General features: G+C 27.1%; 3 protein-coding genes across 13 annotated transcripts in view; 1 reads left to right on the top strand and 2 right to left on the bottom strand.

Moving 5' to 3' along the window:
• Window positions 1-556: 556 nt before the first annotated feature.
• Window positions 557-2,151, bottom strand: PI31 (Proteasome inhibitor 31 kDa). The gene is made up of 5 exons (XM_035096005.1): window positions 1,902-2,151; window positions 1,485-1,634; window positions 1,133-1,401; window positions 850-1,005; window positions 557-786 (listed from the first exon to the last, which is right to left on the bottom strand). Exons 1-5 carry the CDS (start codon window positions 2,046-2,048, stop codon window positions 657-659), a joined length of 852 nt encoding a protein of 283 aa, XP_034951896.1. The 5' UTR covers window positions 2,049-2,151; the 3' UTR covers window positions 557-656.
• Window positions 2,152-2,320: 169 nt separating this feature from the next.
• Window positions 2,321-4,483, bottom strand: XRCC1 (DNA repair protein XRCC1). Its single transcript, XM_035095948.1, has 2 exons — window positions 2,663-4,483; window positions 2,321-2,601 (listed from the first exon to the last, which is right to left on the bottom strand). The coding sequence occupies exons 1-2, from the start codon at window positions 4,021-4,023 to the stop codon at window positions 2,454-2,456; spliced, it is 1,509 nt and encodes a 502-aa protein (XP_034951839.1). The 5' UTR covers window positions 4,024-4,483; the 3' UTR covers window positions 2,321-2,453.
• Window positions 4,484-4,640: 157 nt separating this feature from the next.
• Window positions 4,641-13,987, top strand: part of Khc-73 (Kinesin heavy chain 73) — a 48,497-nt gene continuing 39,150 nt past the window's right edge. For 9 of the 11 annotated variants that reach the window (XM_035095947.1, XM_035095944.1, XM_035095943.1 and 6 more), the window contains exon 1: window positions 4,642-4,928. In XM_035095947.1, the coding sequence (XP_034951838.1) occupies window positions 4,874-4,928 (55 nt within the window). In that variant the 5' untranslated portion in view covers window positions 4,642-4,873. Of the gene's footprint in view, window positions 4,929-13,987 lie in introns of all 11 variants that reach the window. The other 2 variants (XM_035095939.1, XM_035095936.1) reach the window with 1 other exon arrangement.

Raw genomic sequence — 13,987 nt, 5'->3', positions numbered from 1 at the left:
CTTACGAACTGGGATCCACCATATCTATTATTAAGAATCGAGCAATTAAATTAAGAGTTACCACGATGAAAATCACGATGTATTACGTTAATAGAAAAAATTATTTGATTTTTGATACATGCGTATCGATTCACTTCTTCTTGCATTGCACTTAAAGTTTAAGTATTTTTTTTTGTGAATGCGTGCCTGTGATATAATTTTGCAAAGGCAAATGCAAATGATAGGAATTAAAAAATTTTCATTGTAATAATAATAATAATTGGCGATGATTTTGATATGAATTGTAGATTATAAAAAAAAGCTATAAATATCGAATAATTGAAGCAATTTACCATAATAATTCTGTATCATTTTTGAAATTGTACGAATTTATTATATAGTACTTCTTTTGCTTTCCATTTCCATATTTTTTTATTTGCGAGGAAATGAGTCGAAACGCTCGTTTCAATGTGTGTACAATCATTATCAGGATCATTGAACAATAGTATAGATACATATTTTTATTGTTTTTAGTTGCCATTCTACAATTATCGGTTGAAAGAAAACACAAAAAAAATCATGTAAACGATCTTATTATTTTTTTCAATAAAAATGTACATTTTTCAAGGAAATACCTTTTAATCAAATAAAAAATAATAGTCTGTAAAAAATTTTTTTTATTGAAACATATCATCATATCCTGGGGGAGGAAGATGATCATGGTCAGGATTTCTACGGTAGGGACCGGGCCTGTTAACATCGGGAGGTCCAAAAGGATCAAATCTTGCACCAGGCGGAATTGCAGCACTGAAAAATATAATCGATAAATATTTATTCATTTATTTATTGTATTGAATAAACATTACTTACGGTGGTAAATTTGGGCCGCCTAAACCTCCAGGTCTTAAAGGATCAATGTTTAGTCTTCCGCCTGGATGGAAAGGATCAAAAAGCATCCCTCCATCTCTTGGTCCTATTCCTCCGAATGGATCTAAATCTCTTCTTCCAACTCCATAAACATTACCTCTGTAACAAGGAAAGATTATCAGTTAACAAATATAGATAATTTTTACACGAATTAAGATCATAGATTAATCATTTAATTGATCATTAGAAAAAAAAATTTTTTAAAAAATAAGTATTCAGTAATTACATTAATGGTCTTTGGGGTAGTCGTTGTGGTCCAATTTGCAAATGATCTCTATTGAGCTCTTGTGGATTTTGTGATGTCTCAGCAAGAGTTTGTGTAGATGTTTCTTTAGTAAATTCTGGACATACTGGTTCTATTAATTCTTTTGAAATTTTGTTAATCACATCCTGATAAGTTGGAATAAGAGTTGATAATGGTCCATGAGTACTATTTACTGTTGTTTCTATTGGAAATTTCACATTCGATACTTCATTATCAGTAGAATTAGTTGGCTGAAAATAATACAGTACTATACTGTAAATAAAATTTGAAAAATAATGAAAGATAATAATTTTTAAAAAATTAACTCGTATACCAGAAAATTAAGTAATAGATTATTGTCTGATCTCCTGCCCAGAAAGATATAAAGTTCTCCGTTTTTTAAATATCGTAATGCATAATGATTTTGCTGACTCCATCCCTCAGGAAGTATTTCAGACCCTTCTTCATTTTGTTCGAATGTTTTCTAAAATACAGATTGATCATGAAATTCAACATGAACCTCAACTACGTAGTAAATTAGACAATCATTTTAAGAGTTATTTGATGAATGTATGTAACTTTAGATAACGTTGTGCAAAAACGTTGGCAAATTTTTAGGTTAATATATTTATTTATATCATATATGTTTGTTTAAGTAAATGATATATACTTTTCAAATATATTCATACTGCTTAGTAGATAAACAATCTTTATTTAATTAGTACGATTATATGCAATATTAAAAACTTACTGAATCTCCTAAGCCAATACATTTAAACCCATTTTTTATCAAAAACCAATGCACGAACAATATAATCACATCTTCTTTTTTCTGTAATTGATCATCCACTAATTTGTTCAAAAGTTCAAAGCCAAAATAATTTGTAGCACTTGCCATTTTTCACTTTTTAATGACACGCAGATTTTTGACTCAAACATCAAACGTAAATAAAAACACCTTAATTTTGATGTATGAAATGTAAACGTTTAGAGCCGCTTATACTGTTTGGATAACTTATCGACCATGCTTCTTGTACATACGCATATATAATTATAATTTCTATTTCCAAAGTGGAAACTAAACCAATTATTAACGTTATTTTTAATATCAAAAAATCTAAGCTTGAATATTTGTATTGAATAGGTTAATAAAATTTTTGTGTATCAAGATTTATTTATACAAATACAAAAATAAAGACTTATTATAAAATATAAATAAATATACCAACTATTTTACAGGTATATGGCATGTAATTTATGTATATTTTTAGACAAAACTGATTTCAAATCATAACTTTTCAATTTAATAATCTCCATCATTACTTTCTGATTCCGTTTCTACTTCATAAGGGTTTACTGGAGGTGGAGGTGATGCTGAACCATCAATTTCCTCTTCACTTTCTGGTTGCTTTTTGTCACTACTATTCAAAGCGTAACGTCTCCAAGGAAATCTTTATTACAAAAAAAAAATTAGTTTTCAATTACATTTTCTAATGTAAATTATGCTCTTACCTCTTTTTATGATCGAAACATTCTTCTATATAGATATGAGAAACAATCTTCGAATGACCTTTCAACTGCTGGGACTTGGGAGTATTTTTAAAAGCACATATCAAATGAGTACATTTATTATTAGTAGTATTCGGATCTGCAACATATTTGGCTCCCATCTTTAAAGCTTTTCTTCTAATTTCTTCACGCTGTGGATTAACGTATCCACTCAAAGCAAATGTAACATCTTCCATAAGTTTAGAAAATTCTTTTTTTGCTGTATTTTTTGGTGGATCTATCTTTGTCTTCTTACGAGGCAGTAGTTTTTCAGCAGTTGGTGTTGGTAATCTTTTACAGACTTTACATTTTTCATCTGGAGAGTTTTTGGAGCATGTACATTTTTCGTCCTCTGTATCATCTTCATCATCGTCATCTATAATTTTTAATCTTCTTCGCGGCTTTTTCTGTTTTTTATCATCATCTTCTTTCACATTTTTCTTATCATTTAATTGCATTTTTGTCTCTGTTTTAGTAACAATATTTTGTTGTTTGCTAGGAGGATTCTTTTGTCTTTCTGGAGTCGAAATTATATCCCCAAAAGGTGTTCTCGTCACTCCATTAGGTTTACGAATAGAAGATGTGCTAGTACCAGCTTCTGATGTATCTTCGTTAGGTTTTTTTCCGAAAACTTCTTCACTTTTTCCTGCTTCTAATTTTTCCAATAATGGTCGCTTTCTTGGTTGCCTTTCTTCTTCTTGACGTTTATTAAAATTGTTTACTGTAGTTTCCTTAATTTTTTCTGCAAGTTCTTCTTTATAAGACTTTTGTTTCTCTGGAAATAAATTTAAGTATTTTTCTTTGAAACTTAGCCGTGCTTTTTCTGGTTCTTCAGCTTTCATTTTAAATCTTCCAAAAACGTTAATACCTAAATCAATAACAACTTCTGTTCTTAGTGTTATAAAAGCTAAACCAAAAAGTTCTTTTAAATTAGCAGATTGCATACATGTGACTTTAACGCGATCAAATTTTTCCTTTAAAATATCAGAATTCAATTCTTTTTTGGTAAATAATTGGACTTGATCTTTAAATTTATTATTCGCTGCTTCGTCATGAGTTAAAAATTGATGGTTAATTATTTGAGTCCAATGATCAGGTTCTGTCGATTTAGATGCTTCTACAATGATTATACATGATCGATAATTCCCTATGTCCAATCCTATGATACAAGAAGGCTCAGATAATTCGAGAATGACTGTAGCTAACATTTCTCCTGGTTTTGCACATTTCCATGGTCCAGGTGGTGGATTATGGAGTAAATTTGAAGCAGGAAAATTTGGATGCTCTGATGAGCAACTTATAACTTTGTTCAACTTAATAATCATTGTATTTATAATTTATTACTAAAAATAAATATTTAATATCTTACAATTTCATTAATTCTCCAAATATTAATCTAATTTCTGGCACGTTTTCAATACATTTAGTACACATGTTCTCACGACACATTACTCGTTTTCATTGTTGTCATAACCTTAATTTTATAGTACATTTTAACAATAGTAATACACTCGAATGATGATAGCTGTATCAATAATATAATTTACAGAGTTATTTAAAGTCGAAATTTTCAAAATATGCATATTTTAAATTATTAACATAATTATTTTGATTAATTATTTGTATTGAAAAGTCACTGAATATTAAAAAAATTGGCGGTAACTAGTGTTAAAGGTGAATCGTACAGCAGAGTTACTTTTGAATAAATAAAAAAACTGAAAAATAATCAAGCTAGTTGATTATGATTAAAAATTTATTACTGAAATGAATATTTTATAAATAAGTTTATACTAAAATAATATTTACAATTAAGTGATCTGTATACAAATTGTTTAAAATTACCAGCTGAATATTTATTTTTTAGATGTAACTTTAGTCGCTAGGTGGCAACTGTAGTTCTGTTCCGGTCCGCTAGGGGTTCCGGAGATGGGACGAGACAGGAGGTCGTCCACTAGCTGTTTAACGCACGAGCAAAGCAAAAGCAATATGGCGAAGTGTGTCACGAGCACGGTTGGACGTAGTGCTGTTTGAAAGAATGAAAGTCTACGGTATGGGTTGATGATAATGCGTCGCAAGGATGAATATGTGATTGACGAGACAGTGTGTACGTTTTTGCATCTCATTGTTTTTACTGTGATTTATCAATAACGTGTGCGGGAATTGATCGTGTGAATCATGGCCACGGATAAAATAAAAGTTGCTGTTCGGGTCAGACCGTTTAATCGGAGAGGTAAGATATGTCAAAATATTATTTTCTTTCCAAGTATTTAACTTAATCTCACGTTTTAATCATCCTATTGCTAAGTTTGCTTATCAGTGAGTATAATGTTTTTTTATTGAGAATTCAAGACGTATAAAAACGTTATTTTACTTTGTTCAAAAATTTATACTCCAATATTTACTTAATGACATTCAGTCTTTTTATCAATCTGAAACTTTAATTTTTTAATATCCCACCTAACCAACCTGTTCAACTATCCTTGGACTGTATTGAATATTGATCATCAAAAAAAATACTTGTTAATCGTACCATATTATAAATATTTATCGAATATGGAAAGATAAACAAAAAAAACAACTTTCAATTTTTATGAATATTATGAAAACTAAATAATTTTTTAAACCACTTGTTATATTTATTTTATATTTTTATTTTTTAGAAAAATTCGAATCTCATCAAAATTTTAATTTACATTCTTTTGGTGACATTATTTTTTGATTTTTAATTTTTACATTTTTTTTTAACCTGACATTACTTAATTTTTATATCAAATGATGATTAATTGATAAGAATAGTAATAATCTTTTGATAATATTTAACTGTAAATGGTGACAAAGCCTTTGACTAAGTTTGTGCTAATTTTTTTCTTCTCCATTTTTTTGGAGTGACCTGTATTTCAAAAAACAGTAAATAAATTTAATTTAATTGATTTCTATTTCTAACATAAAATAATGTACACCTGGTCATCTGCATATTATCTACCTCTCTACTTTTACTCGGCTAAATGAAAATTAATCTCTCTTACTATTTTCCATATTACTCTCACATCTTTTATTTTCTTTCCATCTTTTTATATGAAATTAACTAATTAACGGTTCTTTATTTTATCTACAATGTTAATCGTGACATTTTAATTATTTTAAAGTTGATAAAAAATAAATTATTGTTATAAAAAGTCCACTTTATCTCAATATTTTGTAATTTCATTCACAATCTGACAATTATTCCACAATTGAATTAATTATCTTATTATTTTTTCACCAATGTGATCTTTTCTCTCTATTTTCTACGAAATTGTTCATTAGTTTGACTTGTTGATCATGAAAAATTTGTTTATCTACATATTGTGTATGTAGACTTAAATTATTCTTATGATATTTATCTTGATAAAATAGTGTTATTAAAAAATTTTACGAAATTATTGAGAGTTTGTATCTGTCAATAATTCTATGATAATACTTGGATGTTCGCCAACACTAGATCTATCAACCTTCATAGCTAGCAGAAGGCAATTAGCAGGCATCAGTTACTTGGCCTGACATTCGCTCGCGTAAACCGCGTGACAAAGGAACAGTACATGTAATGACTGTACATTTAAACGAGCTAAAAAGCAACCACAACTACGTTCACCAACTCCAATAAGCCTATCCGACGGATTTAGGTTTCTCATATCGTGTGGTGTGTTTTCAAGATTATTATTTATGGCAAGGTAACAAAGTGTACAGGGCATGTTGTCAATTCATCATCCAATATATTGGCGTGTTATGTGGTGTCAATAAAAAATAATACCATCATTCCAAGTATTCTTTTGTAGTCTTATCAAAGTGTTGTCGAGAATCGTAAAGATAAATGTGTTGGTTTATTAACTCAATGTTATCGTTCGACTCATGCACTTTCTTTTATTTTTAAGTTATTAAATCAAATATTGTATTTCTATACGTGATTTTCATTCATTGCTGATATTATTTTGCGTGTTTATCGTGTAAAGTAAAATTAAAATTTTTTAATAATGAATTACTGAGTGAGAAAGTTCTCAACTCGTTAAAAAAATGAAATTTTCATCTCGAAATAAAAGTTCGTACGATAATTCTAGTTTCTCCATCGTTTGTATTATGTACTACATTATTCGCTGCTGACAGGTCGACCCTGAGTTAGAAAAGAAAAATAATAAATGTATGTTATTTGTTGAGTAAAATAAGAATGTCGAAATAAGGAAACTCTTCGATGTATAACATCTAATCTATCATTTTTTTCTGAAGAAATATCCACGAGTTATTTTGTTTGTTTTCAACATTTTTGCTAATTAAGTTGAAATATTAATTCTAGAAAGTAAAATAAAAATAATTCAATCCATTGTTTTGGTTATTGCAAAAAAGTTTATAAACTTTTGAATAATCACACAAACAAAGAGTATTTGATTTTTAAAAATATTTTTATAAAACAAAAATTTGGTGAAACAGTGTTTGCTTTCAATGTGAAAAATAATCTAAATTTAAAGCTTAAAGTCTTTTTATTTCTGTAAGTTTAACATATGAAATAATGTATAAATAAATGAAATATAAATAAAGATTTATTTAAGTCTATGTACATGATTTTACTTTAGTTTCTATTTATTCCTAAACAAAGAAATAATATAAATTTACATAAAACTTTTTCTTTCACATTTTATAATGAATTTCAATTTCGCAAAATGTATATAAACATGAGTAGCCACGCTTCCTTAAATCCTTATGAAATAAATGCATATAAACTTGCGTGTAAATGGGCAGTCAATGTCCTGAATTGCACAGTGAACATGTAATTAAAGCACTTGCACCTAAATGGTAGTGGAAATTGTTGATTTATTCATTTCACTGTGGAAACCGATTCATCATTTTTTATTAATTATCGTCACTTTTCTTTAAAGGTTTTTTATGCAAATTAAAATTGAAATTACTTTCAGCAAAAAATATCCAATAGCTAATTACTAATTCTATTTTTAAAAATTAACTTCTCATACTTTTTCTATTTAATTAAAAAATTATTTTTTTAACTTCAACAATCTGAAACTTGGAAAATTTTTCAAGTCAATTATTTCTTAAAATTTGAAGGAATATTTTGGGTATAAAAAAAAATCAAAGTTTACTTCATGTCTCGATATTTTAAAGTTCACACATTTCTTTAGCTTTTTTCATTTTATTTATTCATTCTAATTTCGTATTTAAATTGAAAAGCAATGTTATCTTATTGTGGAAAAAAATATTTATTTCTATATATCAAGCGAGAAGCGATTTAAGAAAATAAAATTCAAGGATCTGGATCACCGTATAGTTATTCCTTTCATATCGAAATAAAAGTTCCAATAGTATACGAAGAGAACTGCAGAAATATGGTAAAATGTTGAATAAATTGGTCGTGATGTCGCGCATTCGGCCAAAGTTTTTCACGCCCACAAAGATACGCTCATTCTTCTATCGATCCAAAGGCTGGAGAACTCTATGCTGGCTGTGTTTGCTGGCAACAAACTTAACGAGGTTGCTACTCTATCTTGCGTCATTACTATTGTAAATAATAAAACATCAGATGGACTATTTGTCATTAAAAAATATCCACCTTAAAGACATGCATATCAATATGATATTAATAACTCCAAAAATACTGAAAAAGCATCAAAAACTCGAACGTACGATGTAATTTATTGATTTCAGCTGTCAGACATACGCATATTTTTACTTTACTCTTCGCAATATTTGATGGCCATCAACATCAAAGGTAGTACTAAATGAATCATCTATTGTTTTGATTTTTTTAAAATTAGTTACATAATTAACAAACTTAATTAATTTTTTTTAACATATTTAAATAATTATAAATTATCGTCTTTACTTTTCAAAATGTTCATTATCGGATGAAGAATTTATGACTTTTTGAAAACAACCTTGACGTTTAATGACGAATTCTATAAGAAATAATTAAATAATGAATGTCGTTATTTTTGTATTACATAGTATTTACTAATTAAAATTAATTAACTTTGAAGAGAATTTTAAGACAATTGAAAGTAAGATAATAATATTTAATTTAGTTATATAAATAACTGTTATTTATATTTTCTGCGTGAGTAATGAAAGTTGTTTATGAAGGATGAAGATGATGATTTTAAAAAGAATTAATGCCATTTTCAAAGCTCTGATGATTTTTATAAAAAAGTATCGACGGAAATGAAATCTACTTTAAAATGTGCATAAAAATATACTGGATATGTTTGAGTCATAAGAACACGTGGAGGCGGTGTATGCGTCATTAAGACTCAGTTAGTTCCGGGAAATGTGCATGTATTTGCGATGTCTACTGATCATCATCAACTGAATGGGTATTTAATTTTAATGACAGTTATAGTTGCACATTCTGCTAACACGTGTTCCTCAAGTAAGAAACATTACCATAAATAATTAAGAGAAAGATCTCAGTGTAACCTCTCCGTAGGGTGTCTTCAACTTTGGAGTAATGACCAGTCTAAAGTTTCCTTTAGGGATCAAGATTTTGATTATTGAGCAAGAAGTTTTTTTACCTGAAGAAATAAATAAAAATTGCTGAGTTATTGTGTGTGGTGAAACAATATGGACTGAATGTGTACATGAAATAGACACTCTTTGTTGATTATTGACTGACTATTCCTAGAAGAATACTTAATTTTACCACAAACCATTTTGATGAATGATTCTGAGCAAATGGTTCTGTGTTTGAAAAATATTGAAAAATTAAGTTTCTGCTGTGTAATTGTATTAAAAACTGAAAAAAATGCTGAACTGTTTGAAAATAGATGTTTTATATTGAATAACGAATGATTATAATAAAAATTTATTCAAAAACATCGAAATTTTATAATTAAAAATAAATTAATCTAGATAACTTTTTTCAAGTTAAACAATTAATTAGTTTTGTGATCTAATATTTTTTAAACAGAATAACTAATATATTCACATATCATTTAATTATATATTTATGTTCAAATAAATAAATTAGTTGATTGATATTTATTTAAGCTGAAATTTTTATGATTTAAAAACATATCAGTTTCAAAAATTAATGAATTAACCCTAATCCATTTTTCTTTCAATTTTTTAATACTAATTTATAATTAAACACTAATTAAATACGTACATCTATTTTAATTACTTAAAGTCTAGTCGAATTCTGCTAATTTACATGGTTAAACTTTGAACTATTTGAATAAATGAAAAATAATAGAAAATTAGTAGACCTTTATTAATTCGAATTGAGAAGTTATGCTAAGATATGTTCATAAAATTTTCAAACGTTTAGATAGATTATGACGCTGAAAAAAATTATTCGAACTTCTAATATTCATTTTTTGTTCAGTTATAGAATAAAAGTAAGAATAATCCAAATACTACCAATTGGAATAATTTCATTGTTTAAACTGTTATACAAACAAATCATTCGTTCTTTAGACAATTAGCTTGGTTAAGATGATTCATCATTTTATGTTCCAGTCGTGTAACTGTCTAACAAGGTATCTAAATAAACATTCTAAAAAACGAAGCTACCGTTCTGACTTTTCTTTCTCTCTCTTATTCACATACTTTTAGAGCTCTTTGTGCTTTCATTAGATTTTGTATGGTAGTGACGCATGCGTGGCAGCTGCCGACATAAGTTTTGAGTTGAGAAGATAAATATTATTACTTATATAATTGATGGTTTAATAAAGAATTTTCTATTTAAAAAATCATTTGTTTCCAAAACTTATTATTTTATATTCAATTAGGAGAATAAAAAATTTATTTATGTATTTAAAATAATGTTGTAAATCAATTTTTAACACTGTGAGGTTGGGTTGAGTAATTTATTGAATATTTGTAAAGGTAAAAAAACAGAAATGTTGCTGCAAAATCTCAACACTAAATTGCTCGTTGAGTTAGCTTATAGCTCCCAACGTTTTGCTGAAAAATAATAATTCAATGCTTAAAGTGTCTTATGTCTATGAGATAATTATAGTAATATAATATGTGCGCTTAGGCAGTGATAATTTATCATAAAATGAAGTGAGTTTTATATTCATGTAGAGGATTTTACAATAATCATAACAATAAATTGAATTATGCCTGAAGATATGATATTTGTAAATTTGACATAATGTAACTGAATAATTTAATCGAACTGGATTAATGCTGAATTACTGAATTTATATTTAGATTAATAGTGGCTTTAGACTCATATTTATTTTCATAAATATCATTTCGTTATCAATTCTCATTAACCTGAATAAAAAATATCAAATTTTTCTATGGAAACATAATATTATAAAATGACATGTAGTAATATTTAAAAAAATGCAATGTTAACTAGTTTGATGAAATCAATTTTTGGAAGCTTGAAATTTTGTCGTGAGTTAAAAATAACCGTTTTAAAAATATGTTCAGAACTTTTACTAGTGATGGATGATTGGATTCATAAAAAATATGACTGCGATTGAAATCAAAGACTTATTTATATATAGTGAAGAAAAATATACTTCACTGAAGATGCTTTTAATACAAGTACATGAAATCGGTCCTGTTTTTTTATTTTTTTAGTTGCTTTATTTTTTAAAAAAGCAAGAACTTTTCTCCTTTCCTCATATTTTATCTATTTATTATCATTTTTTTCAAAGAATAATATAATCTGCTTTGGGTATCAATTTCTCATACGAAGACTTACGACGAATGGTTCGTGCATTATGTTTAGAGACATAAAAGATTTTATAAAGGAAAATTCTCAAAGGATCATCTCTTGAAGAGCTACTTGTCTATTGTAGATGAAATGCTTCTTTCTCTCTGATTTCTATTCTTATTTTAAATCTTAGAAATAAATTATTCATGTTTTTTTATTGCACATAGTGAATAAAGAAATGTTTCAATAAAGATGAAAATAAAGCAATAATTAAAGAAGAGTATAAAACTATCACAAATTAAAGGGAAAAATTTTATTTAGATTTCTTATAATCATTTTCTTTTTTATAAATTGAATATTGAATATTTTTTATAAGTTTATTCATAATGGTATTACAAAAATGGTCATTTTCTTTTATTTGTATAAAATAAAATGTCAGTTAGGTTGGTAAGTAACAAACCTGTTATCTCAGAATACTAATTTGGTGAATTTTTCGAGTACAAAATAAAATTATTTCTTAATTTTATAGACACCATTGCTTTTCATCACCTGTCACCAACATGTTGGCAGAGACATAATACTTTTCTGATAGTAATCTTTGAGTTTTTAATCAAAGAAATAGTGAGTTTGCTTTTTAAAGGCGGTTTGTTAGTTACCAATCGAATATATTTAATGTTTTTGTAGAAGAAACGACAAGATTTCATACATGACAATAAAATGTTAGTGAAAATGATGATTGATCCATTTAATTTGTTTTTTAAGAAAAGAATCGATGAGAGAATACGAATTAAATCATGATCGTGATTTAATTATCATACTTTTGGCAGAATGTGAATCAAATATAAGTGCAAGTTTTTACATTTTAATAAGAACTTTATAGATAAGTGTCGATTTAGTCGATAGACTAACGACTGAAGCTGACAAGAATCTAGATATTGATATGATATTAAATTGGATAATAATAATAATAATAATTCATCGATATATATATACTAGGTCATATAGTATATCTATTTTGCAAGAAAAATGAAATCATGCAATACCTTACTTTTTTTCTATTATTACAAAATTTCTTAATGAGAAGTTTGAAACACTTTCATAATAAAAAAAATCTGCAAATTAAAATTCTTGCTTAATAATGGATAAAACTAAAGATAATAATTTACTTTATCTTCAATTGAATAGTCATTGTTTTAAGTAAATTTAATGGATATTTTTAATCGTAGAATATCTGAGAAAGTTAAAAAAATAATATTTCTGTATTTTTGTTGAAGTAGAAGCAATTATAATAAAAGTTACCTATACAAACATTTTTACATCAAATGATTCACTGAACAAGCAAGTGCTCCGAAACTTTTCTAATAGCAATTACAACTTTCTAATACTATTAATAATTGATGGTTATTGCGGCAAATCAATTATCGTGGTGATTGAAAATTAATGTGTGATGTTCAACAAAAGTTTGGCAATTAGATAAATCAATGTAAGGAAGACAATTGAATGGCGCAAATCGAAAGACTTAACGATCTATGAATGAACTTTCTATCATTGTAATCATTGATCCTTAGCAGCTAATTGTGTTTAAACAACGTCAGGCTCTATTTGGTATGCTGGTGTTATGGTACATGATACGATTACGCGTCTGCACGTGCCTGTTACACTTTGAGAATGGAATATTAATAGTTTAATGAAGGCTAGATCTTGCTAACCGACCTACTACCTCTTCCTTAGTACCAATAATACGATTAGGACTATTTATTACGAAATGTTGTGGTTCAGAATATCAAGAAGAACTATTGAAATTTAAATAGAACCATTTCCTATTTTATCCCTTGTAAGCTTTCAACATATTTTCATTTATATTTCAACACCTTCCATGGAATTATTGAACTTTCATGCATTTTAATGAGTTCACATAGAGTTGGTCATGTTTAGAAAATACTCCGAGGATTTTATTAAGAATAAATTGATGAAAGTTTTGTGATTCTTAAAGTGATAAAAAATAATATAACTTTATTAAAACAGTTAATGATTAATTCAATGACAACAAGTTTTCTTATTAAGATGTCATCACCTCAATGACATGTCAAGACCTGACTTCTAAAGAGTCAAGACACATTTCAAGCCATTTGAATTAATAAAATGAATACTGAATGTGAAGCTAAAGAAGAAAGAAATTATTAAAAATTTTTATAGAATAAAAAGAATATTCCTTACACGTATAAAGTGTTTCAAAGATCAAATGAAATTCTTCCATTTCATTCCTTTTTTCCATTCAATGTAAACTTCAATAATTGATGTTCAAGTCTTGTTTTTATTTTGAATATATTTAACTTATTTCGAAAGTTTGGAAAAATCCATGACAGTTTTTTTAACCGTCTATTATATGAAACAATCAATTTATCAATGGTTTTTTTTATTTTTATCTGGTTGATGAATTTTGTGGACACGAATGGTTGATAATTGGGTCAAAACTTTCAAAAATCCTCAAAATTATTGGATTACAATTTTTTTTTCAGGGATTTGAAAGAATTAAAACTTGTTATCTTTTTTTTCAAATGAAATAAAATTAAATTTTTATTGTAATTATAAAAAGAAAATTAAAATACATCGGATTATATCTTGTCTAAATATAC

This window comes from Chelonus insularis, unplaced genomic scaffold, assembly GCF_013357705.1.
Source record: "Chelonus insularis isolate UGA/USDA-ARS -01 unplaced genomic scaffold, ASM1335770v1 contig_135_pilon, whole genome shotgun sequence".
In the NCBI taxonomy this organism is placed as follows: Eukaryota; Metazoa; Arthropoda; class Insecta; order Hymenoptera; family Braconidae; genus Chelonus; species Chelonus insularis.
Note: the sequence above shows the minus strand (reverse complement) of the source record. Positions and strands in the feature narration are given on the sequence as shown.

Bases quoted from the DNA above. Each gene is read 5' to 3' on its own strand.
- PI31 (XM_035096005.1), bottom strand. From the start codon at position 2,048: ATGGCAAGTGCTACAAATTATTTTGGCTTTGAACTTTTGAACAAATTA. The intron at 1,635-1,901 runs GTAAGTTTTTAA...TCTGTATTTTAG, and splicing joins GTATTGGCTTAGGAGATTCA to AAAACATTCGAACAAAATGA. The intron at 1,402-1,484 runs GTATACGAGTTA...TATTATTTTCAG, and splicing joins ATCTATTACTTAATTTTCTG to CCAACTAATTCTACTGATAA.
- XRCC1 (XM_035095948.1), bottom strand. From the start codon at position 4,023: ATGATTATTAAGTTGAACAAAGTTATAAGTTGCTCATCAGAGCATCCA. The intron at 2,602-2,662 runs GTAAGAGCATAA...TTTGTAATAAAG, and splicing joins TGTTTCGATCATAAAAAGAG to ATTTCCTTGGAGACGTTACG.